This window comes from Lepidochelys kempii, chromosome 8 (assembly GCF_965140265.1).
Source record: "Lepidochelys kempii isolate rLepKem1 chromosome 8, rLepKem1.hap2, whole genome shotgun sequence".
NCBI classification, from domain to species: Eukaryota; Metazoa; Chordata; order Testudines; family Cheloniidae; genus Lepidochelys; species Lepidochelys kempii.
Window position 1 is genome coordinate 6909508 of NC_133263.1, and position 17894 is coordinate 6927401.

The following is a 17894-nucleotide window of genomic DNA, read 5'->3' on the forward strand; positions in this document are numbered from 1 at the left end:
TTTCTCTGAAGTGAGGGCTGGAACATTTCCCATCCTTCAGGCACCAGCCAGCACAAAGAGTAGAGAAGGCCTTAGGGCCAGGAATGACTTATCGCCCCCTCTGGCCCAGATGTGTGGAGAACCTTTTCCACGGGTCCAACTCAGTGTTCGATGCTTGCATCACGTCTCCATAGCCCCAGACTTCCTGCCTGGGCCTGTCGCTCCTTTTTCCTTTAGCTTTCAAAGGCACGTGGGATGTGTTTTGCAGCTGAAGTCAATGAATTTCAAATGCATGGTCCTGGGATTGATTGTTTTCACTCCATTTGGTAAAATGAGGCAGGGCTGGCAAGGGATGAGCAGGAGCGCTATTGCACGGGGGAGAACTCCAGGGGCAAAGGGGCTGCTGAAGGCTGCCCAGTCCATGACTCCTATGCCAAAGGACGTGTCTGAGCTCAGTCTCTCAGAGCTTGGCCTGTTCCCCCATCAGCACAAAGGGTCTTGTTTCACACTGGAGACCGAGGAACAGCAGTGCCTCTTTGTCTCTCCCCACTGAGGTAAAATACCCAGGGCAGGCAGCTCTTTGTACCCTGCCCCATACTAGGGTCTGCCTGCCAGGGCAGCTGGAGGGACTCAACTGTATCCATTTCAGATTATGAATACCTGGAGTCCGCATGGCTGACACAGCTCTGTCCTTTTAAGACAGACAAATTATGTTATTGATCAACTGCTCCCCTCCTTGTGTTGGTTATGCCTCTGAGGCTATGGTGCGGGCAGAGTTTGGGGCCTGCTGGAGAAAGCTAAGGAAGCAGGAGCACTGGGAAGTATGTTTTTATAGGGTGGTAGGCTCCCCAGTAGCAGCCTTCAGCCCCTAGAGTCAGCATTAGCTTGGATGAGCTCAGCTGAGGCAACGGGGCAGAGGAATTCTAGAGAACCTCCCCTGCAAGCTCTGATGCACATGTGGGCTGGGACCCTTTATGATTTGCATGTTCACCCACACAACTTAGTGCGTGAGCAGAGGCTGCTCCATTCCTGACCCAGTAGCTCACTCCTTACCTAGGGGGCCCTGTCACGAAGTGCGACTGTTCTTAATGTTTCCTCTGAATAGTGTGGGGGTGCCTCAGTTTCCCCTATGCAGTTCTTAAGTATCTAGGGTGTGGGGGAAGGGTGTATGATCATTGCAGAGCCCTAGAGGGCAGGTGTGTGCAGGAGTCTGGACAAAGAGAATGGCCGACACCCTGTTTCCTGGCAACTGATGGCCTGGGCCCTTCCCCCCTGCAAGGTGAGAGCTAAAGGGTTGGAGAACAAAGGAATCAGGTGACCTCCTGGCCCAGGAAAGGGACAAAGCCCAGGGGAGGAGGGAGTTTCAGTTTGGGGCTGGCTGGGACATGGAGTGAAGGGCAGACTCTTGTCTGGCTCACTGCCCCCCAAAATGGACCCAGCTGAGGGGTCCTGTTCTCTAAAACCTACAAGCTCTGTGTTAGACCATGTTCCTGTCATCTAATAAACCTCTGTTTTACTGGCTGGCTGAGAGTCACGTCTGACTGCGAAGTTGGGGTGCAGGACCCTCTGGCTTCCCCAGGAGCCCTGCCTGAGCGGACTCGCTGGGGGAAGCGCACGGAGGGGCAGAGGATGCTGAATGCTCCAAGGTCAGACCCAGGAAGGTGGAAGCTGTGTGTCCTGAAGACGGGCTGCTCACAGAAAGGAGACTTCCCCAGAGTCCTGACTGGCTTCATGGGGAGCAGTTCCAGAGCATTGCCCAGGGACTCCATGACAGGCCCACCTCCAGGCATGAGGAGGAGGATAGTCTCTGCTACCCCTGCCCCTAAGTGGAGGGTCCCATTAGCACCCCCTGGGGTGGTGGGTTCTATGACATGAATCTGGACTAAGGCACCCTACAGACCCATTTTGCACTACCCCACCCCAGCCATCAGAGAACAGTAGCTTGTGGTCCCTGCCCATGGGTCTGCCTTTGAACCTTTCACCTCCAGTTCCTATCAAGTTGCCCCTGCCCCTGGGCTGTAGGTCAAGGGTCCAGTGCTCCTGCAATGCCTAGTCAGCAGGAGGGTCTCTAAACAACCATTCCTACCAGCCTAACAGAGCAGGGCACAGCTCACTCATCTCCTCCACCCATCCCCCTTGAGGTCTTGTCCTCGCACCAAGAGAGAGGTGTGTTCTTAACTCCCATTGACTAACTCAAGCTAAAAGCCCAGAGAAGACAAGGCAGTTTATAATCTTCAGACACATCAGCAGGGTGAGTTAAAGCTGGAAGAGCGGGATGGGGAGAGGAGGAAGAGCCTTGGCTTTACCTGGACATGCTAGCTTTTGCACACTGGCATTGTAACGTGACATAAGCAAGCACCACTTTGTCCTAGCAAAGACAAGGCCTCAGTATCATTCAGCCAGACCCAAAGATCTGACCTGCAGCTACTTTTTAATCACCCCTGCCCCCCCCGGAGAGTCCAGACCGCCGGGACCTCACATACTTTAAACTTTCAGTAAAGCAATCCTCAACTGCTATTTAATGAGCTGCCATATCCACCATACGTTATGAAGGGCTTAAATGACATAGAGTATCAGGGTTGGAAGGGACCTCAGGAGGTCACCTAGTCCACCCCTCTGCTCAAAGCAGGACTAATCCCCAATTTTTGGCCCAATCCCTAAGTATCCCCCTCAAGGATTGAACTCACAACCCTGGGTTTAGCAGGCCAATGCTCAAACCACTGAGCTACCCCTCCCCCATGTTCCTTTTAAAAGCATTGCCCTCCCTAGAGCCCAGTCAGGGACACACTTCCAATCAAAATCAATTTTATTTCTGTGTTCCAAAAAAACAAAACCCCAAGAACGCACCCTAGACCAACCGTGCCTTGTGCACGCTGCTGCTTGAATACAGCCTCTGACGGGACCGAGGAGGTAATACCCAGAGAACCTGGTTTTAAAGTTATATTATAAAGTGAACCCAAGAGCTGTTAGGTAGGTAGCAAAAAGACAGACCCCGTGCTCACAGAAAGATTGGAAGTTTCTCTTAAAAAATATAGCTCTGGAGAGACATTGCTGCACATCACTTCTAAGAGGGGACAGGTCACACTGTAGGAGCCGGCTTCTTACTCCCTCTGTCCAAGGGGCTGCTCCATTTGGTTACAGTGCAACGGCTGGGGGGGAGGGGGGGGGGGTTCCAGGAGAGCAATATACACTTAAGTCCATTCCCAGCCAGGTGGTGGATGAGGCAGCAAAGTACAATGCTTGGCTCTAAAAGTCACAGTTAAAAGAAGAAGTTATAAATTAAGATTTAGAAGTTTAAGTATTATCTTTTTCTTTAAAAAAAATAATCGAAGAGCGTTTTCATCCGCCTTCTGATGAGCTTTCTTCCACCCCTTCGTCATTCATTCATTGTCGGCCATCCAAGGGAGTGCTCTATGGGGAAGAAAAGATTTTGTTATTTCTTCTTTAAGTCCATCCCACAGAGATGGGAAGGCCTATTACACGGCCACAAGGTGACCCGTTAACTCCCCTAAGCAAGGATCCCCCTTCATAGAGGGGCAGTGCGATCTGCTCTTACATCTCCCCCGGCCTCAACTTCTTTGTAAAAGGCTTATTAATTCTAGTCCTGTCACTCACAAACCGTCAGGACAAATGAGCTTCCCTTGGGCTTGTAACCAAAAGCGAAAAGGGTCCTTGGCTTGGAATTTTGGATGCCGGATTCTCGTTCCTAGGTCTTGGTGCCCTTGTGCTAGAGAAGTGGAGCTCCAAGCTCTGAATGCATTTTGGTCCCCAAGGCGGTAGGAGGAGGTTTGAGTGTGAGCCTTGCACCTCCATCCCCCCAGCACTGGCATTCGTGGGCCACCCTGTGAACCAGCCTCTCAGTTGAGCAGGAAGTAAAGACTCCTGGAGAAAGGTCAGGAAGAGAGAGATGGACAAATTCCCCCATGACGAGTAGCACCCTCACTTCTATTGTCCAAGTTCAAACGTCCCTCAAGCTCCGATGGGAGCGGGGGCAGAGTCCTACGCCGTTTGAATAGGGAAAGTGAGGCCAGCAGCGCAGGAGTTGCTGGCCACAAATAAAGGGCGCCAGCAGCACGCGCAGCTGGGGCCGCGAGGAAGCCGGAAAGCTGACTACAGCATTGCCAATGCTCGGGCGAGAGGCAATTCTGGCTGGCGCTGGAGCCGGCCAGGGCTGAGGAGAGAAGTGCCAGCCTGCTAGTGAATCCGAGCCCTTGGACTGGCTGGCTGTCCCACGTGCCTGCCTCCTGGGGCAGAATAACCAAATCAGAGCTGGTCAAGCTGGAGCCAAAGAGCCCAGCGGCTCAGGGTGACTCTGCCCCCTCCTCTCCTGGGAGCAGTGGGGCACCCGTGCTTCCCCTCTACTCTAGCACCTGGCCCAGGGGGGAGGAGATCAACAATCAGAGGAGACCCGCACCACCCACAATACATTGTCTCCAACAAACAAACCCCCCCCCCCCCCCCCCGGTGATTTTTGGCCTCTTGAGGTTGGCAGTGCTGGGACCAGAGAGGCAGTTCCTGCAGGGCGTGCCGCTGGTGACAATTAGGAACTGGCTGGAAGGTTCCGGGCCAGCCCGTAAGCTCAGGGGCTGGTGCAGAGCCAGCCAGATGGGGAGACTTGCTTATATACCTCCTGGCACTACGGCTGCCCTTAGGGACCAAAACCGCCAGGGCTCGGGGAATTCCAGATCCTGCGCTGGGAGCAGAGGCCCAGACGCGAGTCCTGCACAGACAGATCCTCAGGAGAACTGACAGGGGCCCGGCGAGCTGTCCTGTCACTACTGCTTAACTCTGTGGATCCAGTTGTTCTCAGAGCCATGCTTCGTGGTGACCCATTCCTGCTGAACTCCATGAAAACCGAACACGTACATCAGGAGAAAAAGGTCCCATCTCGCTCTCCTCCCATTGAAAGCTTGGGCAGGACTTCAAGGGGGAAAGACTGAGCCCTGCATGGTGCTTTTTCCACACAACTTCTTCCTATGCGCGGGTATGGGTCCACTCCCCCAGACAGACGGGTGTGCACCACCCCCACCAGGGCACGGAGGTCGCTTGTTAAAGGCCATGTTTTAAAACAGGCCGAGTCAGGTGCCACAGAACAGCTCCTCGCCACCCAAGAATACAGGTCTCAGGGTTTGGAGTTCAAAGAGCTAAGGACACGTCTCCATGGCCCACTTACCTTCTCACAAAGATCCCTCGAGCTCAGCATCTTTCTTCTAGGAAAAAATGGAAAGTAAAATCAGTAAAACCCCCGTATGAACTGGACCCAGCAGAGCCGAGTCTACAGCCGGCAAGTCGCTGGAGGCTTCCTTGCTAACTCCATAGAAATGGACATTTCCTCCTCACACACAGTTTCATCGGGTGGCTGAGATCAGCTTTCCAGTTGTCCAGAGGCTTTGCTCCTACTGCTACTCCTCTCTCCTGCCTCTTTTCCCCACCCTCTCCCCTTCACCCCCTGCAGTTTTTAGCCGAATGATTCATTTCTCTCTGCAAAGTGATTGCAGAGCCTGCTGGGAAGCGCAACCAGGGCTTCCCCACTGTGATCTCTTTGCTGGGGAGAGGCGCGAGCCCCCTGGAGCAAAGCTCTCTTTACCGGCAGGAGCAGGGCGGCGTGGAGCACTCCCTCCACACAGCCAGGAACTCAGGCAGGAGTGAGCGAGCCTGTAAGTGTTAGCACAGCAAGGGAAAACCCATTCCCTCCAGCAGTGCCAGCCACTGCCCCTCTCAGCACCCACCCACCCCCACGCAGTCAGAGGGCTCGTCTGACACGAAGACCAGGTCAGTCCATCCCTAACGCCACTGACGCTGCCAAGCCTTGAAGGGGCCAGCTGTAGGGTGCAGCTCAGTCTGGCCATGCAACCAGACGCTGCTGCTGAGATGCTGGAGAAGGGAGCCACGGATGCTGATCACTTTGTGCTCTGGGTACCTGCCCACAAGACAGAGGCCAGCCCTCTCCCACCCTGCTCCAGGGGGATGGAAGTGTGTACACACCCGCCCACCTTTTTTTTCTTTTTTTTGTGGGTGGAAGCAGACCCGTCCGTGCTCGCCTCCCCTCCAGATGTGGCCTTCTTGCTTTTCTTCTTCTTCTTGTCTTTCGCGGCCTTCTTCTCTGGGAGAGACAAAAGGACCGGGGTGCATGTGAAAGGGGACTGGGTCAGACACTGCTGAGAGGCGGGGGGTGGGGGTGGGGAGGTGGTCTCTGCCTCGCCCAGCAAGCCTTTGGTTGTGCCCCTGCTAGCAGCTTCCCCACCCTTGCCTTGCATTGCTCCATCAGGCTAGCAACGGTGGCAGTGAATGCCCAGCCCTGCCGCTCAGGGCCCACCCATGCCCGAGGGACATTTCGAGAGGGAAGCTGGAATGCCTTTGAGAGCACGCCCCGTTCTGTCCCACACTGCACAGGGCACATGCAGGCGTCTCTCGGGCTGGAGGCACTGACAGGGGCAGCGGCAGCTAGGGCCCGTGCTAACATTTCAGCCCGCTCACATGGACTGGGCACAACTCTGTGGTGACACGGCCCGGGGCACATTCCCACCGCAGCTGATACTGCGAAGTGAATTGGGGGTTCTCCAAGATGGGGCATGCGTGGGGGAGAGCCAGGCTGGGAGGTCACTCACTGGCACTGAATACACATACGATTAAGAAACAGAAGAACAACATGAGCAAAAAACTGTTCTACGAGGTCTTAATTCTTGTAGGGCTGGAGCACCCCACAAAGCCCAGCCTGGGCAGCCTGTCCATCTACCCCACACTGCGCTGCCAGGCCCCTCTCCCAGATGAGAAGTTTCGAACAGGATATGCTGGGGTTTCGATCGTCCTCTGCCTTTTCTGTCCTTTATTCTCTTAGCAGGGGCTACCTGCAGGGCAGGGGCAGAAACTGCTCTTTTACTTGGAAGTGACAAAGTGCAGCCCAGCTCCATTCTCTCTCTCTCACCCCCCGAGCAGCGCTAATGGCACGGAGTCATTTTCGGGGATCGCTGTGGCTCACTGCCCCGCTGGAACGTACAGTAACAATACGCAGCCAGGCAGGCAGGGCCCGCTGTGAAGAGCGGGAGTGGCAGGCTGGCGCTGTGAAGACGACAGCTCAATGCAGAGCCTTTCAAACATGGGGTCACTGACAACACCCAGCTCATCAGCACTTCTGCCATGCACTCGGGGAGCTGGCGCTGATCACAACCCCAACCTCCATCCTGCCTGGCTGGGAACTTCACCCTCCGTTTCTCAGAACATGCCTGTGGCCTTTGTCAGGCACCAGCTGGGAGCTGGCATTGCCAGCCAGCTTGGCTTCAGCCCTTTAGGGCCGGGCAGGCACTCAAAGCGCTGCAGGGTTTCACCAGTGGCCCCAGGAACAGCTCTGTACAGCTTGTAACTGGCAGCGGCTTGCCCCACCCTCGTCGGCACGGCATGCACTAAGCCTGCCAACTGGGTCCTGCTGGCATTCAGAGTAGGGAAGGGAGGGGGCCCAGAGCGAAGGGCCGGGGCATAAGGGCATTTCTGGAGAAGGGCGGAAGCAGACAAACTCCTCCCTCCAAGCAGCGCTGCGACAGACTAGCAAGGGTAGCAGGACTGCTCTGCGGACAGATACGTGCCCGGTGCGTAAGCCAGGCAGGTGGGCAGGCCGCCGTTGGAAGCAGAGCGCGTCACTGCCCACAGCCACCTTTTAACAGCAGAGTCGTTCTCTGACCCGGGGTAACATTTATTCAGTCGCTTGCTTAACTAGTTCAGCTCAACCCTTGACTGGATTTGGGAGCGGCAGCGGAGCCCCAAGCTAACCCTTAGGAATCAGGCCTTGGGGTGCCATTTAGGGGGTCCTGCAGTGGAGACCAGCATTGGGGTGAGCAGGGGGCACTAGCCTGTCTACAGAGGAGCGGGGACAGTCGAACCGGGTGAGGGACAGCAGCAGGGCCCTTACTTTTACTGGTTTTCTTCTTCTTCTCCTTGCTGCCGGCTGGTCTCTCCCCTTTGCTTTTCTTCTTTTTGGGAGTCTCGAGGCTGCTTTTCAGCTTCTTTGGCTTGGGCTCCGCGGGGCCGCCGTCCCCTGCTGCCAGCTTCCTTTTCACAGAGGATTTCTGCTTCTTGTTCTCTTTGTCCCCATGTTTTGGTGCTTTCGCTGCTTTCAAAGCCTTGGCTGAGGCCGCAGGGGTTTTCTTCACTTTCTTCTGCTTCTTCTTCCCTCCCTCCAGCTCCCCCGGTGCTGGCCCTCCCGGAGCCTTGGCAGCAGTGGTAACCCCGTCTTCGCTGTCGCTCATCGAGCTCTCCCTCTCCGACTGAGCGATGGACAGTAGAGCATACGGGGACGGCGTCCCCGGAACGCCCGCCGGACCGCCAGCATTCTGAGTCACCAACAGAGCTTTCTTTGCCCGCGAAGCTTTGTAGCTGGCGCCTCCTTCTCCCGCTTTCCCTGCCGCCGTCTCTTTTGCGGCAACCCCTTCGGCCCCAGAAGAGGACGACTTGCTCTCTGTGGACACAATTTAAAGAAGAGGATTTAGGGAAGAGATTTGGTTATGACCCAACCCACTCGAGGGAGGCTGGTGTTTAAGAGACGCCTTCAGTCCCCGCCCCCAGACACGGTAATTTGTAGGTAGTTGGGTCATATAGAAATAGACACTAATCTCCCCAGAAACATAATGGTGTATTGTTACAGGGCTCTGTGAGGGGGTGTGGGGGAAGTGCATTAACTCAGAGTACAAAAGTCAGGTTTGGGCTACAAATTAAAGAGTCCAAAGGGCTCATAAGAACGTAAGAATGGCCGAACTGTGTCAGACCAGATGCTTCAGAGGGAATGAACAGAACAGGGCATTCTGGTCCCTAATGTGTGCCCTAAAAAAAACCCCCAAACGAAAAACCAAACAATTTGAGAATTTTAAGTCTCTACTCAAGAGAGGCCCAGATTAAGAGCACTGGCTGGATCTGCAGGTGTACAGACACGGCTGTACGTGGGCAACTTGCACTACGGCGGTCTCAAGACAATGCTCTTACGTCCCTCGACTTTGAGAGTAGATTCTAGATTACAATGATCCCTTGCAGACATCTTGTCTGACTTCCTGATCATCACAGACCACAACACAGCTGTGTAGGGAGGATACCGACGAAACCCAACAGATTTTTCAGTCTTGGATTTCTACTATTCACTTACAACCATTCAATGGCGGTGGGGAGAAAGGTTTTTAACCACACAAAAATGAGGGGGGTATGGAACGGCTGCCATATGTGGAGGAGAGATTAACAAGGCTGGGACTTTTCAGCTTGGAAAAGAGATGACTAAGGGGGGATATGATAGAGGTTGATAAAATCATGACTGGTGCGGAGAAAGTAAATATGGAAGTGTTATTTACTCCTTCTCATAACACAAAAAAATAGGGGTCACCAAATGAAATGAATAGGCAGCAGGTTTAAAACAAACCAAAGGAAGTATGTTTGCACACAACGCAGTCAGTCAGCCTGTGGAACTCCTTGCCAGAGGATGTTGTGAATGCAAGACTAACAGGGTTCAAAAAAAGAACTAGATAAGTTCATGGAGGATAGGTCCATCAATGACTATTAGCCAGGATGGGCAGGGATGGCGTCCCTTGCCTCTGTTTGCCAGAAGCTGGGAATGAGTGACAGGGAATGGATCACTTGATTACCTGTTCTGTTCATTCCCTCTGGGGCACCTGGCTCTGGCCAGTGTTGGAAGACAGGATACTGGGCTAGATGGACCTTTGGTCTGACCCAGTATGTTCATACATTCTATTTCAATCATCCACCAAATAGCTCTGTTCCCTTGTGTTTCCCTGTGGCTGGCTCTTCCCCAAACAAACATTTCTGAATAACACGTAACAGAGAAAGCTCCATGGAAGATGTAGCAGGTGAGTATTTTGTTGGTAGCATTTGATAAAGTGATTCTTAAATCGGCATTTATCAAGTGTTGAGACATTTTCCAATCAAAAATGGTTCCCAGGAGAAGTGCAACATATATTTGAAGACAAACACCTCGCCAGTTATCAGGTTAGAGAGCTTGCATTGCTCGCTGGTCTTTGACTTTAGAAAGAATTTTGGCAACTATCACTAGAAATGTTAGTTAAACTTCGGGATTCAAAATAGCCTTGCACATGGGAGCACCCTGTAAGCTGTATAACTGAGCAGGTGTATGCTTCCCAAAACTTCCCAACCACCCCCTCCCGAAAGGATGCAGAAGCCCAGGACAAATTGCAATGTTGCTGGAGGTGTCCAGCAGGGGGCAGCAGCAGACTGTCACAGTAAAGGACACTGTGGACTTGTGATTTGCACTCTTCACCTGGACTCAGATTTCAGAGACAGAGAAGACCTAATAGATCATCTACTTCAGCCCCTGCCAATGCAGATTTGTCCCCTCAGCATATATTCTCCAAGCTCATCTGAAAGTCCCAGCTGATGGGGTTTCCACCACTTCCCTTGGAAGATTACTCCATGGTCTAGGGTGTCCGGAGCCCAGATATAGCGCACATTTAGGAGCCAGCTCTAAAGCTGCTCGGGTTTGCAAGCTAGACCATGGCCCTAGGACTAACCTGCCTTCCGTTTGGCTGCCGTCCCCTCAGCATCCGTGTCGGAGTCACTGATGTCACTCTCCGTGGCGTCAGGCAGGCCTGCTTTCCCAGGTTTGGCGAGGGTGCTGACAACGGCGGCTGCTTTTCCACACCCCAGTTTGGGGGAGGTCAGGGAAGCAGGTTTTTGCCCTTGGGGTGCTGCTGGAGCCTTAGGAAGGCCTAGATAACCTGTGAGAAGGGACTGAAGAGCACACGTACGCTGAGTGAGACACACCGTCACCGGGGCTGGACCCTCTTGCCTTCACCCAGAGCATTTTAACTGCCACCTGCAACTGCCCCTTGAGCAGCCCTCCAGGTTGGCAGGCTCCCCTCAGCTGCCCTTCGTGATCTGGGGCCACTGGAAAGCGGAGAGACAGAAGCAAAGTGCACCTACCAACACACGACACAGGGAGACCAGGAGTTTGTAGGGAGCCCACTGAACTTGGGCTCTACCCCACTGGTCCATTATTAGCCTCTCTCCTGTCCCACACCCCGAGCCATGGAGGTGGGTACAGGAGTGTGCTGGGGGTACCCCAGTGCTGGGCAGCTGGGTGGCGGGGAGTGGCACAGCTGGGGTTGCTCACGGAACGAAACCCAAACAGGGAGGTTATGTATATGGCTGCTTGACGTGTTTATGACATATGTCGTAATCCACTGTATATTTGCTCCTTTACTTTCTCCTGGTAAAACGTGCCTGGGGAGGTTTTTGACCATCAGTCCATTCCTACGCTTGCATGCAAAGCTGATGCATTACAGATGTACTGCGCTCCCTAGATATTACTAATAAAGGGGGTTTACTGGCTTAGACATGGGTTTAGTTACAAATACACGTTGCTGCTACGAGCACGGATAGTCTCCCTTGTTTGGCTATTTCAGTGCTGCAGGGCACCAGGCTTCCAGTATGTGCCATTTTATTCGACGGCCATGTCAGTACAGCACCAGGCAAGGGCAGAGCCGGGCTGCGATCTGTCCATCAGTGTGCAGGAGGGTCCCGAACACCCGAGTTCAAAGTCTTCTCCCCTCTCCCTCTCCATGGGAGGCACCTGAAGCCCAGCACCCTTCAACCGCCCCACCCAGCCGCCGGAGCGGGTGCAACTTTAGGACGCCAGGGCGGCAGCAGCGGTTTACCCCGGTGCTGATTCTGGCCCGGTGTCTGCTCATCTTACAGAGCAGAGGAGAAAGGCAACAGCCCTAGCCCGCAGGGTACAGGACCCCTCACCTGCGAAGGCTGCTCTTCTTCCTCGCTGGACTCCGAGGAGGTGCTGTCGGCCTCCTTCGTCGCTCCCTGCTTCTGGGGCGCCCCTGCTGGAGAAGCAAAGTGCCCAGTGAAATCCTCCCACTGGTCCAGCCCAGCGCGCGCCTGAGAGCTCTCTCTGGGCGTCGCTCCCGGATACAGGCTGCAGCGGGGCTCCCCAGAGACGTGTGCTGCAGAGAGCGTCCGCTCCTCTACAAGGAGCCTGCTGCTTCTTGTCACTCACAGCCTCGTGGGTTGGCGAGACCCATCCCGCCAGCTAAGCCAGGCCCAGTGCACAGCGAACCCTCGTTCTCCATGCTGCTTGCTGGGCCGGCTGCCCCCAACCACTACTGGAAGTCCCCCAGAGCAGCATCTCTTACCAGGCTTCAGGGGCTGCTTGGCCTTGTCCTCCTCGCTGTTGGAGGAACTGCTGCTGTCCGGGCTCTCCCGGCCTTTGCTGGGTGCAGGGGGCACCGCCTGGCTCTGGGTGGCCCTGCCTGCAGCGTGAAGTCCTGCTTTTCCTGCGGCTGCGACGGGACCTTTGCCCTTGGCAGAAGGGCTCAGCAATGCAGGGGCATTTGCTTGCGCACCCTTCCCTGTGAGGGCAGCAGCTTTACCTGAGGCAGCCCCATGCTTCAGGCAGGAAGGAGGAAGGGGCTGAGGGCAGGGAGAAGAAAACAAGGAACATTTTAGACAAACTGGGGGTAGGGGATTCATAATTTCCCTGAGCTTTCCAGAGCATCCAGCGTACCCCGAAGGCTGGGAGCTCTCATGGTGAGGGCCTAGATGATCAGGGGGATGGGGGGGGAAAATCTCTTTCACGCAGCTCATGGGCAAGTCACTTCACCTCCGTGACTCAGTTTCCCCATGGGCACAATGAGGAAAATGCCACCTGCCTCACCGATGGTGCTGAGGAAGCTACGATACCCGAGGCAATCTGTAAAAGGAGTGAAGATCCTCAAATCGAAGGTGCTACCAAACCTCAGAGTCTCCTCAGTATCAGAGGGAGGAGAAAGCCCTCAGGGACGCAGCTCGTGCCCGCTGCTCTGGCTACCCCTCAGTCTGTGGCTGGGGGCAGCAGCAGCTCAAATCAAAGACAGATGGAGAGGGAAAGAGATGGTCTGGTCACTCCAGATCTTTAGTGTAAAGAGGTGCAGGGGAAGCTACAAGACAGCACTGACGTGAGTCCGGAGCCATTATCTAGGAGGCGGCCAGCAAGACAGGCCTGCGGGGAACTGCTGAGAGCTGAAAAGGAAGTTTTCAGCAGGGCGCTCTTACCAGGAAAGAGCCAGTTTGAGGGGGAGAACTGCAGCCTTCTCAGTCAAGGCGACAGGGATTTCTTTCCCCCCTTGCATTGGGGTAACTGTGCTTACCGTGGCTGTTAGAGTCGCACTGCAAGCCCCAGCCAGCCTCTGGAGGACACTCCGCCAGTCCAGGCCCACAGGCTCCACCAGATCTCCTTGCAGCGCTGCATGTGGCTCTGCACACCCAGCATTTCTTTCTTACCTGGCTTACCGGCTTCTCTTCCTCCTCGCTGTCCGAGGAATCGGAGCTCGAGCTCTCGGGCGCTTGGCCAACTGCGGCAGCAGCTGGCTTCACAGGGCTGCTGGCCACTCTGTTGGCCCCTTTCCCAGTGGGCAGCATGGGCCCAGCCGTGCCCAGAGGCTTTGCGGCTGGGGCAGGTTTAGGTTTCACCTGGGCCAGTTGCTAGGCCAGACAAGAAAGGAGGAATGTCAAGACAGCATGGTGACTTTTAAAGAAATACAGCAACAGAGTTGAGGAGCCTGGAAGTCCAGGGAATTAGACCCCATTTTGCAGGAGGACAATGCATAGCCAAGTAAGCCTCTGTGCTCAGATCCCAGGCTGATGGGGACATACCGAGATAGAGAACAGGACACCAGCCCCCTGGGAAATGTGCTCTCCCTCTCTTTTCATACACCCCTTGTGGTTTACAATGATGATTAACAAGAATGTGTAGCATTTCATCACAGCCCAGGCCTATCACTTCCCCACATGGGAGGCAGTGGCCACCGGGGGTTGACGGGACAGCCCTGGAAGGAACACCATGCTCCGGGGAGGTAGACTATTGGCAGAAGCAAGTGAATACAAAGAGAGGAGGGCAGGGGAAGCTATCAGTCTCCTGGTGTCAGTTACAAGCCAGGCTACGTGTGCAGCATCCCGCACCCAGCAGACACCCAAGCTTCTACATGCCAGGGCTCTGTGGGATCTCGCAGGTTTCTCGGATAGGATATCTGGTGCGAGATGCCATCCAGGGGGTTGTGGATCCAAGGTGTCTTTAAACATTTTCGGCTGTGATTTAAAAGCTCAAAAATCACAGTGACTGCTTTTACGTACCTCTAAAATATCAACCCTCTTAATAAAGGAGCCCTTGTGCCAGCCTGCCAGCTGGGGAGCACACAGCTTTCTGGTCATCCACAACACAGGGGCATCCTGTTTCTATCCCCGAATCCCAACAACAGGGCCAACTAGGCTGGCGCTTTGCACGGCACGGACGCTTCTGGGAACGGGACGGAGAGCACCTAGCCCCTCTCCCAAAGGCCAGCCAGCAGGTACCAACGATTTCAAACACCTGGGAGCAGAGCTGGAGCCAGGCAGCTGGAGCTGAAAGGCTGTGGGGCACATCTGGAGCACTGCGCAGTTCAGGGGGCACCGCTGGAAGCGGAGAACCATGCCCCGGCCCACTAGAAGTTAGAAAAGCCACTGAGGCTGCTCTTATTTATGTCAGCTTCTCCGGGGGCACGTGGGCCACCCTGCAGCACTGAACAGCTGGAGTACAGAGGATTCTGGTCAGTACATCCCTGCCGGGCTTGAGGGGGCGGGGGTGGGGAGAAGAAGAGACAGGGGGTTATGCTGGTGCTACAGGGCTTGGGGACCCCTCCTGGGCTGGGAGAATTCTCCACTGTGGGGGATTCAGCTGTTTTCCAGCTTATTTATTCTACAGGAACGGCACAAAAAGAGGCCCAATTATGGGAAGGAATGGGCCTGTATGATTATCGCTGTCACAAGACAGCCAATCCCTCCATTGCTTCTAACCTCCGAACCCTAGCCAGGCCCCATTGGTTGCAAAGGTCCCTGTGCCAGCTGTCTGGGATCCCCAGCACTGACAGACATTTCCCAGAGCTGGGTTTCCTGAAGAGCAAGGGCTCCAGATAGAGTTTCGCTAGTCACCATTCCTCGAAACCCCAGCTCTCAAAGAGGCCAACTCAGCAGAGCTTCCTCCTCTTTGCCTGACAGCCGCGTCGTCTGTTTGCTAGTTACCTGCGGGGGTACCTGATCCTCCTCAGAGTCTGACTCCTCACTGGACTCCTCGCTGCTATCTGCTGCCCCTGGTGCTTTTGGAAGAGATGCTGGAAGGGCCTGGGCCTTCTTGACGCTAGTCAGCTGTCCTGCAGCAGCGGTCTTCATTGCTGAAAGAGGTCAGAGAGAAACCAAGGGTAAGACTGCAGGCTGTTTATAGGAAGACAATGGCTGGAGAGACGAGGGAGGTTGCCGATGCTTCAGTGTTCCGATTTTAGCCTGGGAGAGAAAACCCTGCTGGAAGGGGAGAGCTGCTAGAAGACAATGATTTCCTTTCCTAACACCTCCTTCTCTGCAAGATTTCTCTTGCTGCCCCCAGGCCCTGGCTTTCTCTTCAGTACGACTGAAGGGGCCCAACAGGGCATGGTGTGAGGGGTGGCAGAGGGATGGAACAGTTGGGAACGCTACGACCATGCCAGAATAACTGAGCTCTGGAGCTGGAGAACCCCTCCCTCCCGCCTTTGTGCAAACAGACAACCACCACCAGAAGCCGGCAGGAATCAGTAGTGGAAAATGTTAGCAACTGACAGCTGAACAATGCTCTGTGCAAAGCCTGCTGGAGGCTTCTGTTTATTTCCTAGGGGGCTGCTGTCTTCCATATCCCACAAACCCTCCCACCCTGACAGCTGGGGAGAACGTCAGCTACTTTGGCTACTAATAAAGCTGACTGGGAGGGTTTCTGCCTGTTTCCTGGCAGCAGTTACACCAACAAGCAATAGAGGCCAGCCGGCCTATTGCCTGGTGCTTCCACTAGCCCCAGAACACAAACCAAGGGGGTGTCGGAGGTCTGGACAGCCGTGCAAGGGCAGATCTGTGTATGCTCAGGCTATTCCTCTGCGCTATGGGCAGGCTCCACTTCTCTCAGCACTCAACCCCACGTGTACTGCTAACAAAAGCTCTCCACACCTCCCGCGGGCACAGGCCGAGTCCCGTTTTACCAGCTCCCTGCAACAAAGGACTTGACATTAGCTCAAGCTCTCCCTGCAGGAAGGTCCTGCAATAGCCATCTACAGGTGCAAGACTTCTTTGTAATGAAATCGTTCCCTCCGGCATCCTCCTGCATCCAGGCATCAACTGCTGAGATGCCAGAAATAACTTCTGGTTGCTCATGTCACGAAACGCAGCAACAGAGACGAACCAGCCTGGAGCATGCGTTATCTGGGCCTCTGCACTGCAAACAGGGACATTGCTGTGCAAAGACCACAGTCACCTGGTGACCACTAAAGGTTCATGTCCATGGAAGGGAGGAGATGGGTCAACTGAAAACAGCAAGAATCAACTCGGACAGTCATCAAGCCCCTCCATTTACTGGGTTCCCATGGGTTGTCCCAGTGCTGCCCCAGCACGCCACTGGCCACACCCCGAGTTTCCTTTGCAGGTCTAATGACAGTGGCCCTGTATCTTCCCGGGGGACTTAGACCTTGTGCTCTCTGGGCCTCGTAGCTGCAGAGACGCCGGAAGACTCTGGAGACGGGGGCAGCAGCAGGGAAGCAGGAGAAGATATGTATTCTGCCTGGGAGGCTCCTCTGCATTTTCGGTGATCTTCCTCTATCCCCACTTCAGACATAACCATGTCCTCGTGAGACTCCATGTTGTAGCCAGCCCCGGCCCACTCCAGGACAGCTGCCAGGACTCCCTTCCTACCCTTCATCAACCAGAGTGGTGCAAGACTTCCTCGCCTGATCCAGGAGGAATGGGGATGACAAAACTCCCCCAGGCCACACAGGAGGGGAGAAGTGTGGCTTCATTCATTACTAGTAATTTCTTATAGTAATTCATTCATTACTTCATTCATTACTAGTAATTTCTTCCATCCACGAATCTCAAAGTGCTTATTAATTATTACGCCAAGGCTCCTCCCTCCATCTGCATACACTGGGGAGTATGTTAGCAGCTGACCCATGCTGGCAATGCTGGAAGGAATAGAAAACAGAACAAAATAACCCCCCGTACCCCCAAAAAACCCAACTCTTGTGCCAGTTTGGAAGGACACTCTAGAAGAGACAGGAGGGAGTTGCACGGACAGGTCTTGCTAACATCAGCTTCAAAGCGACTGGCAAAGTCTGCATCCCCTGGCAGTTCAGAGCATGCCTGGTGATGGCTCTTAGGGGGCAGCCCCGTCTAGAACACACTAGCTGCTCAAGCCGAGAAGAGAAGCAAACCCCGTGAGTATGGAGGAGAGAGGCCCTGAATACCAAGGGAAGGCTAGAATCTTACCAGCGTTAGAAGGCGGTTTCTGTGCTGCCTTGTCCTCCTCACTATCTGATGACGTGCTGCTCTCGCTCTCAGAGTCCTTGCCCTTCAAGGCACCTCCAGCTGCTTTCCTGGGGCTCCCAGTTTTACCCACCAGGCTGGGCTTGATGCCAGGGGAAGGCTGAGGAGTTGGTAATCTCTTTAAAAAACAAACAAAAAAACCAACAACACTGAGCCAGGGTTTGTTTCCTACACCCCATATGCGGCTGTGATAATTTAAAATGCTCCCTTTATCCCCAAAGAACATCACAAGTTTGGAGATGGATCATGTCCGAAACCAATGAAATGCGGCTACCTCTCTTGGGTGGGAGGCAGCAGCTGTTTGCAGCAGAGAGAAACACCACCCAGCAGTTCAGGCAAGAAGTATACCGTATCCAACTGGAAGAGTGCAGGGAAAACTTGAGGGGAGGCCATATTTCGCTAGAAATTAATCAGGCCACCAGGGTTAAAACCCCTACTCTTTCAAAAAGGACCAAGGGATCTTTAATGACCAGGGGTTCAGCACCTCATTATCATGTCTCATCTGACAACTGTACCAACTGCACGGCACTATCAATAGGCCAAAACAGGGCAGC

At 54.3% G+C, this 17894-nt stretch overlaps 1 protein-coding gene across 3 annotated transcripts in view; it reads right to left on the minus strand.

Annotated features, from left to right (window-relative positions):
• Positions 1-2767: 2767 nt before the first annotated feature.
• The window catches only part of TCOF1 (treacle ribosome biogenesis factor 1), a 36357-nt gene continuing 21230 nt past the window's right edge, over positions 2768-17894 (minus strand). For 2 of the 3 annotated variants that reach the window (XM_073355332.1, XM_073355330.1), the window contains 10 exons: positions 17284-17458; positions 15028-15176; positions 13255-13455; positions 12129-12405; positions 11734-11819; positions 10497-10716; positions 7883-8428; positions 5973-6082; positions 5153-5189; positions 2768-3390 (listed from right to left, as the gene is read on the minus strand). In XM_073355332.1, the coding sequence (XP_073211433.1) occupies positions 5157-5189; positions 5973-6082; positions 7883-8428; positions 10497-10716; positions 11734-11819; positions 12129-12405; positions 13255-13455; positions 15028-15176; positions 17284-17458 (1797 nt within the window). In that variant the 3' untranslated portion in view covers positions 2768-3390; positions 5153-5156. The remainder of the gene's footprint in view (positions 3391-5152; positions 5190-5972; positions 6083-7882; positions 8429-10496; positions 10717-11733; positions 11820-12128; positions 12406-13254; positions 13456-15027; positions 15177-17283; positions 17459-17894) is intronic. The other variant, XM_073355331.1, reaches the window with a different exon arrangement.